This window comes from Saccostrea cucullata, unplaced genomic scaffold, assembly GCF_032062105.1.
Source record: "Saccostrea cucullata isolate Sc308-1 unplaced genomic scaffold, CSIRO_AGI_Scuc_v1 ctg4140, whole genome shotgun sequence".
Lineage (NCBI taxonomy): Eukaryota > Metazoa > Mollusca > Bivalvia > Ostreida > Ostreidae > Saccostrea > Saccostrea cuccullata.
In genome coordinates, this window is record NW_026931020.1 from 36,402 (window position 1) to 46,422 (window position 10,021).

General features: G+C 33.4%; 1 protein-coding gene across 1 annotated transcript; it reads right to left on the reverse strand.

Moving 5' to 3' along the window:
* Positions 1 to 582: 582 nt before the first annotated feature.
* LOC134231065 (uncharacterized) lies at positions 583 to 2,775 on the reverse strand. Its single transcript, XM_062712963.1, has 4 exons — positions 2,627 to 2,775; positions 2,180 to 2,348; positions 1,615 to 1,917; positions 583 to 972 (listed from the first exon to the last, which is right to left on the reverse strand). The coding sequence occupies exons 2-4, from the start codon at positions 2,278 to 2,280 to the stop codon at positions 681 to 683; spliced, it is 696 nt and encodes a 231-aa protein (XP_062568947.1). The 5' UTR covers positions 2,281 to 2,348; positions 2,627 to 2,775; the 3' UTR covers positions 583 to 680.
* Positions 2,776 to 10,021: the final 7,246 nt, after the last annotated feature.

The following is a 10,021-nucleotide window of genomic DNA, read 5'->3' on the forward strand; positions in this document are numbered from 1 at the left end:
TTTTTTCTTTGATATCCCTATCCATTGTCAAGAAAATTGGACTTTACTACCTGGTAGTTATGCACCCGGATCGATAGATCAGGGGCGCATACTGTTTTTGTCTTGTCTGTCTGTAAACTTTAATCTTCACCATAACTTTTGAACCATGAGAGATAGAAACTTCATATTTGGTATGCATATTCCAGTAACTAAGCTCTTTCAAACGACACCAAGGTCAATGACCTTGTGATTGAACTTGTGACCTTGACTGTGACCTATATGCTAAAAATAGCCTTTTTAAACCATCGCAATAAATTTTTAACCATAAGAAACAGAAACTTAATATCTAGTATGCATACTCCACTAAATTAAGTTCTTTCAAATGTCAACAAGGTTAACGACATTGTGACCTTGACTGTGATCTATATGCTAAAAATAGCTTTTTCAAACTTAGGCGCCACCGGGTGCATAGTGTTTCACAAACACATTTTGTTTTTTCAAATTGGTGATTTCTGTGAATTTGAAGTTACATAAAAGCAATAAAGTAACACAATTTAAAATAGATGCTATTTCATAAATTTCGAAACACATATTTTTTTTTTTCAAATCAGTACAACAGAATATAAGAGTTTTAAAAACTTGATAAAATCAAATTCTTATTATCCATGGCAGCACGAAAATTACACTGATTTGTTACGATGTCAATTTGCACATTTTCTCTTTCCTAATTTCACTTTCTGTTCAACTTTTATGGCTGATGGTTTTGGTACACATGGGCGGGGACATGCCTCATGACTGGCACAGTATGGTGGTACCTCGTCATATAAATACCATTGTCGCTGTGCGTCAAGGCCACATGGTTTAATGACAGTTGGGAGAGAAGCATCCATATTTGGAAACTTGAAATCTTTGTGTTTCAGGATGTTGACAGTTATTTCTTCATCTGTAGCATACTTTCGTAGATGCACTACTCCAGGATGTTCATGTGTCATTCTGCAAAAGATGTTAGATCAAACATTATTTTTTTAAATATATTTATCTACACAGTTTAATGCATTAATTAACAAAATGTATTGAATGAGCACAGTCATACTTCAACTTGCATAAATGATGGCATTTAATTTTTTTTGAATTTCTCTTCAGTTCTCTGTTTTAAACAACATAATACAAAAAATTTCAATATTCAATGTTAACAGCATTCTTCATAACCTTACACTAAGCATCTGCATTTGTCAACATGGGCTTAAAATCTGTATTAAGTGTTTGCTCTTTTTTTGTATACATGTTCATCTAATTTTTTTTAATTTGACAACATAGAGATTTTTAATTGAGGGATAAATTATGAAAGCATAAGTAAAAAAAATGTATGACAATCAAACACCACAATTAAAAAAAAAATAATATGATAAGATGTACATGTATTTAAATAAATACTTAATAAATTTTGATAACTTTTTGGTCTAAAAACCTCTGGTTTTACTAAGTCATGAAATTCTGACCCAAATAAATAAAATGAAAAAAATAATATAATTTGAACATATCTACACTGTATATGCCTTTGTGCATTTATTGTTCTGTGATAACCCAACTTTTAATGAATGAATTGTTCCAAAAAACAGGCAATATAATGCATACCGAAAATGATGATACTGCTTGAGTTGAGGTATTGTCTTGAAGTACTGCTTGAGAAACGTGCTCCAGTCATAGAAAATAACTGGATACTGGGGATCCTCTACAAGCTGGGGAATATTATGGTTATTCCTAGATGAATGAGCAACAGATTTGGCCACTTCCTCGAGATTCTCTGCAGTTGTTCCTCGCCATTTCACCTTCCAGAGCCAAAAGTGCCAGTCAGGATGAAACTTTGTGTGGCCTGCCTCCATCAGAGAAAACTCAATGGTCATATGTCTGCCAGTCATAACTCGCCACATCCCATATCTACAAGACATTCTTTTAAAATAATGTTTGGCAGAGACAAAATCTCTAAACAAAATGTTTAATGCACTTCTAATAGAACTTGATTATGAAACTAAACTTTAAAAAGTCGGCAAATGAATTTACAATAATTTTGCCGGTGTGTGTCATTACATGTACTACATGTAAACATGCATGTATTTGACATGAAGACACCTATTGTATTTGCAAAAATACCACCCTCACAAATGGTAATTATATAGACAGTTGGATTGGAAATACATACCCAATAACTGTGTTGTTTTTATTTTGACCAGTGCAGTTGTCCATATGGAGTTGTAAATTCTTTTCTCCATAACCTTTATGTTGAAAATGGTGGTGAATCATACTGGGAACAGAGTTTGCCCCCTTTCCAGAATGCTGCGACTCATCAATCAAGTAAAATATCTGTGATCCTGGATAAAAATTCACAAAAAAAGTTAATCATTCTTTTAAAGGGTGCGTTTCTAAAAATGTAATTCTAAATTTACAGGTTGCATGTATTTGCCAATTAAATGCACTGCTTAATCTCTTTTATAAATTTAATTTTACATATTATGCTTTAACTGTTTGACCAGTACACTTGTACATAAATCTATATATTTTGTTTCCTATCAATGAACTTAAAGAGTATTTAAATACTAAAAAATCAAAGAGACTATTGCAATCTTGTGTTCGACATTGTAAAAATTACCTGAACCCTCTGAACAGATTCAAAAACACTGGCATTTCCGTGGGGTTTTGAAGAACAAAGGACCAACCTGTTGCGCATAATGTGGATAATGTATTTGCTGGGCATAATCAAAACTGTAATGTTGAGTTCCCTCCAAAGAGCAGATGGGCTGACCTGGGGAAAATATCAATAGCCAATTGATTAAGAAAAATCACAAAATTAACAGAGCTAGATGCAAAAAAAAATGATCAACTAATTTCAAACAATATTACTTTAATCATATAATAAATTGTTACCTCTGGTTTTTCTCTTATTTGGAAGAGCAGAAAAGCTAGTTTTAGAAACTTCACATTGCCTTCTGTAATAATCCCTCTGCATCTTTGATTTTTCAACATGAACTGTGTATTTCTCAAGATGTTGTCCCTTTTCTTCTTCTGTCATATTGCCACCATGAATCAGGATATTTGCATAGGATTAGCATTGATAACACAGGTCTGTTGAAGGTTTACTAATTAGTACATGTGGACATGTATTGAGCCAAACTCTTTTAAACTCTGACAAGCATATCTTTCTCAAATGTAGACTATCCGCTGCTAACAAATAGTCCTGATGTATATCAGCTTTTGTCTTATCAGAGGGTAACACTATAGCTCTACAATCTCTATAGTTTGGCAGTCTTCCTGGTAATGGTAAACCAAACTTGTTTCCATAAGATGTTAGAAAATCTTTTACAGATTGAACATCATTTACAGTGAGGGCATGCTTTGGATGTTAATACCAATGTTTCCATGGACTCGAGGAACAAGTCCATCCTTATCAAGGGAACGAGCAAGTGCGTCAACCGTCTTCCTATATACCCCATGGCAAAACGCGAATGTTTCTCTACACACTTGATGTCCATTAAAAAAATATTCTTGTCTAATCCTCTCCCTTTCTTTTGATCTATGTTTCTTTGCACTAGTCACTTTGTCATTTCGGCGATGGTGAAATAATTGCACTTTAATCATCATATCTAGTTCATCCTTGTTCATTTCCAGGCACGTGTTTCTGTATTCAAGCAAAGATTCTAAATCGACGACCTCACTACATGGTTTTCCGTAGAGTCGAGAACAACCGCATGTTTTAGAATGAAACTTTTGAAATTGGTCAGTTTCATTCTTATGTACCTCACTCTGCTCTATGGGTACTAAATTTTCCCGATCTTCTATTTCTTCATCGCTTTCATTTTCGTCAGAGCTCTCTGCGTTATCCGATTGATATTCTGGGTAGACATCCGACTTGTTTGACAAGTTTCCAAAATATAGGTCATTCACTCGATTTATTTCGTTTACAAATTCTTCATCTTCGTTTTCTACTATTTCTGGGGGGATTGTACTTGCATTAGAAACTGCACTTGACTGGCTTAGCTGGCTGCAGTTTTCCATTCCGGTGATTCTAATAAGTTTCAAATCTCCCTCATTGCTAAAGACGCCATGATTGTTTACACCAACAACTTGGACGCTAAAGAAGAGTTAGTCTTACGGGGAATAACTCGAAATATACTCAATTTTTTTCTCTCGAAAAACTTTCAATAATATAAATCAATATAAGTTCAATTTTCTTATTATTTTTGTTAATATAAAAAAGTCATAAAACATTACCCAATCTAAATTCATCCTGCAATTATTTTAACAAGTGTGCGAAATTCACGTTTTTTTGTAACGTTGATTGTGACGTTTTTTTCATTATTACGTTTTGCCGCATTTGGGCCAAAAATCTCATGGCGAGTCAGTCAATTTAGAATGCTATGAACACTCTGAAATGTGGATTTAGATATAAATGTTTATACTTTATTTTGGTTAAAATACTTACACAATGAGTTATGATGTCATTGAATTCTAAAAACAAGAAATAGATTAAAGAAGACATATCTTTTATTTTTACTTTTTTTCCTTTATGTAAATTCAAGAATAATATTAATTTTTAAGGTAGTTGGATTAAGCCATTCTAATATTAATACTGAAAAAAGTTCTTATGGTAACTTTAGAAGAAAATGATGAGAAGGTACAATTAATCCCTCAGGATTAATTATCTAGCCTGCTGAAGAAAATTTAGTAGGCCTATCTTTATCTGTCATTTTAAGATTAATGAAAAACTTTGTCTGCAACTGTTGTTTGTTTTGAAGTTAAGGTCAAGCCTTCATGATACATGTATTAGACTGGCATTTTATATAACACAAACACAAACTTCATTATTGTTCATATATACATTCAATGTTAGGTTGTTCTTTACTGCCAGTGCCTAATGTAAATATACAAGGATATTATTTACAGGTTTTTGGATATCCAGGAATTATGTTGAAAATTTTAAGAATACAGTTGCTTATTTCTTCATATATTTTTTAATCATTCCATAAGCTGCATCCTTATAATTCCACCCCATGGCGGGGCCCTTGCTGACTGGTCAGTTTTCTAGTTATTTCTGGTACTAGTTGGCTTAGAATCGTCAAACTTTGTCAGATGATGCATCTTAGGCTTTCAGAGAATGTTGACCAAAAAGTAGGTCATGGTGACATACTTTTGAATATCTCAGGTACTTATTTAATTAGAATCATCAGTCTTTCTCAATTAATGTATCTTGAGTCCTCAGAAAATTTCAATCAAAAGGTGGTCACTGTTAACTTCTTATGGTATTTTATAATTATATTATAATATCTTCAGTCTTAACTGGTTAAATATTATCAAACTTTGTAAGTTGATGCATTTTGGGTCTTATGATACTTATAGGGTTGGAGGCTTCTAATAGAAGTGATAAATTGTACAATTTATCAGAAGAGCGATTCAATGCCTTTGGGCCTCTTGTTTGCCACTTCATATTTACCTTCAGCGAAATGATCAGAAGTGTCACTGGAAATGGTTGCAGGACTGGAGACAAACGTGGTTTTAGGACTGGAGACCAACTTAGTCACAGGACTGGGGCCCGACATGGTTTTAGGACTGGAGACCGATGTTTTTGCAGGGCTGGAGACAGACGTGGTGGCAGGACTTGAGACCGACTTAATGGCAGGGCTGGAGACAGATGTGGTTTTAGGACTGGAGACAGACATGGTTTTAGGACTGGTGACCGACGTGGTGGCAGGTCTGGAGACAGACGTCATACAACTGGAAACCGACGTGGTGGCCGGTCTGAATTTGTTGTCTAGAGATAATAAACAAAACGTTCAATCATCATATTTTTATTCATCATATACATTTTCCTCTACATTATCTCAGGTGAAGAACGAAAGTGTGTGCAGCAGTTTATGTAAAGTTGCGCTGACAAAAAAAAATGGACTGGTGGGCTAACTGACTGACGGCTCAAACCATTATACCTTGTTGCGTGGGGTATTAAATGGGGGAGGGGTATATCTAGTTGCAAGAAAAATAAAATGTAAAAATCTTAAGATTGCAATTAGCTCAAACCTTTCCGACAAGCTCAGATGTACCTCTTGTGGAACACTGGTTGTTGAAATTAATACAGAATAGGATCGCTTCCAATTTATTAAAATTCTGGACAGATAAAGTTGGAAAACTTCTCTGGGGTAAATTTAATATAGCATCTTTACATTCAATGAAGTTTAAAGTTTGTATGTGGTATATGGGTGTGTGTAGATATATATGCAAGTTACCAAAAGAATTCTAAAATTGCTTTTTTCCAAATTCCACCTCACCATAAAAGCTGGCAGATCTTTGAAAATTTTCGTTTTTTGCCATGTGTAGGGGAAATAATGGTTCCCTATCTTAGGGAGGCCATCAACACCAATAGAGACCCAATTGTTGAGGGTTTCCTTGATAGGCTAACTACCCCAAATCAAAAATTTATGAATGATGTTCTTTTTTGATTTCAGCCTTACCCTTCATGCATTTCGTGCTGGCGTTAGACGGAACAACAGTGATACAATTCTTAACAGCAGAAATATGTTTTTTCCGTTGTTCTTTGGTCTTAACATGCCATTATACATGGATTCAATGATAAGACTGCAATGTCCTTCTGAAGTATGTGAGTTCATTGAAAAATATGAATCTTACAGTGTCAGTGGCAACGACACTAAGGGTGAAGGGGGCGATTTTTATCTTGGAAAACCCAAACAGGAAGGCAAAGAGTTTGAGGAACCTTTGGTCTGCTATCTGACTATTTGTCGAAACATTGATAGATGTGGTTAATCATTTTCTGTCAAACACAACCTGCTGAAATAAGTGCACCAAAACTTGTGGTAATTCAATTTTCAAAAATCTTTAATAATTAAAGATCAGACAAAATATTGCAAGTAAAAATGGGGATGACATAAAAGGACATGAATTACTGTTATACGTACGACCTGACAGATGAGATAGCGTGTTTCAGAAAAGTGATCAGAAAAAGTGGTTTTCTGCAGCAAAGCTGTCTCACAACACTCTCCAACTAACCCAAAGACTGCGCACTCGCACAATTTTCTAGACAATGCAGACACAAAAACATCTTTACTACACTCACATCACTACAAACAAACTTTCATCCAGACTCCCATTTTCATCCCACAGAAACATTGAGACAACACTCAGGCATTTCCAACAAAAGTAAAGAAGACATTATTGAACATGTACAACTTTGCCTAACGAAATGAGGGCCAATGTACTTAAAAAATTGGGTAAAATAAAGTCAAAACAAGCTACAATATATGAATTTCTTAAAGAAGTAAATGAGATCAACGAAGACCAGAATCAAAGTGGGAGTGATTGATGTAAGTAAAAAATACGGGTTTTTTAATACTTGATGACTCCAATTAGATATGTTTTTTTAATTTATTTCTATTTTAAGGTAGATCGCGAGTTTGCTGACGTCACAATAGCATTCGACGTAAGAAGCTTACTACGTTTACAGTATCAACTACAAACAAGCAAAAAGTATTTCCATCAGTACATTAAAGGTTGTTTTGTCTGTAAAAATATTTATATGTAATAAAAGATAAAGGATTAATTAATAACCAATCAATACTAAATTAAATTAAGAATTAACATAATGTTAAAATATGAAAGGTCAAAATTTATTAAAGTAATATAAATCTGTGTTTCATTTAAAAAAGTGTGACAATTTAGGTAAATTATGACAATGTTTACAAGAGCATTTATTGCCAATCAATTAAAAATTGAAAATGCTGATAAAACATGTTTTATTTTCAATGAATTGTTGATTACATCGTGATTCTGAGACGTACTACGAAAATAATGACGTCGTTCTAACTTTATATAACGTCTTAATGAAATTATATACTATATAACGTCTTAAGGATTTCCATCCCTAATGGGACCAAATTCCCTACGCTTAAATGTCCGTCAAGTACATAATACTGTGATATTATATTAAAGTATTTCAAAATTGAAAAGGATTGACCACAAGAATGTTAAAAAAATTTCAATAATTAAGCAGTAGTTAATTAACAAAGATTGCATTGAAGTCTATAGGGAAAAGCGTTTTTACAAAATAAAAATTTAAATACTTTGAATATTAATAAATCCTGCGGTGGAAAGATGCATCAAAACATTAAAAATAGAATGACAATTGAAAAAAAAAATTCACTGGTTACAATTTTTTTAAATGATTTTTTTTTATTAATTAAAAAAAGGGGAGATAACTCTTACCAAGATTCAAGGTCATAAACTAGGACACATCCCACTATACATACTAATGGTAATAAATGGGAAGTATGTCTAAATAAACTGATTATTCAATGCCTACTTATCTGTTATGTATTTAATTTCATTGAATTTGATCCTTTTAGGGATTGAATACCTTAATGAAATTATATACGTTTATTACAAATATGTAAGTCTTTTAAGTTTTTTTTTCGAGAAAATGAGCGAGAACACATTTTTTTTTTTGATAGATCGATTCTAAATTTATCTCAGTTTCATTGTGTTGAGTAATATAAAATTCCTCTGCGCCGTTTTTAGCTCTACTGGTCAGAGACCAGAAGAGCTTATGCGATAGTAATGCGTCCGTCGTCCGTCCGTCTGTCTGTCTGTCCGTCTGTCTGTAAACAATTTTTTAAAATGCTACTCCTCCTACAGTTTTGGTCTGATTTCAATATAACTTGGCACACAAGTAGACTACACTAAGATACATAATTCTGTGCATCGGTTTTTGATTTCGATGAACGGTGTTGCCGTGGTTACTAAAAATAGAAATTTCTGTGAAATTCTTTCAAAATGCTACTCCTCCTACAGTTTTGGTCTGATTTCAATATAACTTGGCACACAAGCAGACTACATTAAGATACATAATTCTGTGTATCGGTTTTTGATTTCAATGAGCGGTGTTGGTGTTGTTACTAAAAATAGAAATTTCTGTGAAATTCTTTCAAAATGCTACTCCTCCTACAGTTTTGTTCTGATTTCAATATAACTTGGCACACAAGTAGACTACACTAAGATACATAATTCTGTGTATCGGTTTTTGATTACGATGAACGGTGTTGCCGTGGTTACTAAAAATAGAAATTTCTGTGAAATTCTTTCAAAATGCTACTCCTCCTACAGTTTTGGTCTGATTTCAATATAACTTGCACACAAGCAGACTACACTAAGATACATAATTCTGTATATTGGTTTTTAATTTCGATGAACGATGTTGCCGTGGTTACTAAAAATAGAAATTTCTGTGAAATTCTTTCAAAATGCTATTCTTCCTACAGTTTTCTTCTGATTTCAATATAACTTGGCACACAAGTAGATAACACTAAGATACATAATTCTGGATATCGATTTTTAATTTCAATGGACTGTGATGCCGTGGTAACTGAAAATAGAAATTTCTGTTAAAAACTCTCAAAATGCTACTCCTCCTGCAGTTAAAGTCTGATTATAATATAATGTGGCATGCAAGTAGACTACACTAAGAACATAAAGAGACTTAAACAAAAATCATTATTCTTTTTTTTTTTGCTGTGGTAGTTTCAATTCCCAACTGCTTAAGAACTTTTCTCTTCCTTTGCTATAGTACAAACCAGTAGAGCTTCAGTCTCGACAGAGACTTCTGGTTATATTATAAGCATGGTTTTAAAATGCGTTTACCGATGAGAATGGCACATTTATATTTCATTGTAATAGCGTCACCAGTTCTCATCAACATTAGTGCCTTTGAAATACAATAACAATATAACCACGCAGACGAATCTCACATAAATTTCAGAAAGTAAAATTTGAAATGAGAGGATTCCGTTGACAAATTTTCAGAGTATGTTTTCAAGCAGACAATAAACTCGCGATCTACCTTAAAATCTACCAACAAGTTAAATGACTAAAAATGATTCAAAAAAAAACTAGAGGTGTTGTGAGCAACTAGCTATATAAATGATACCCCACCGCCTATATGATTATAATGACAAAGTCCCTGTTTTGCTCTCGGAGACCCGAATTAGGG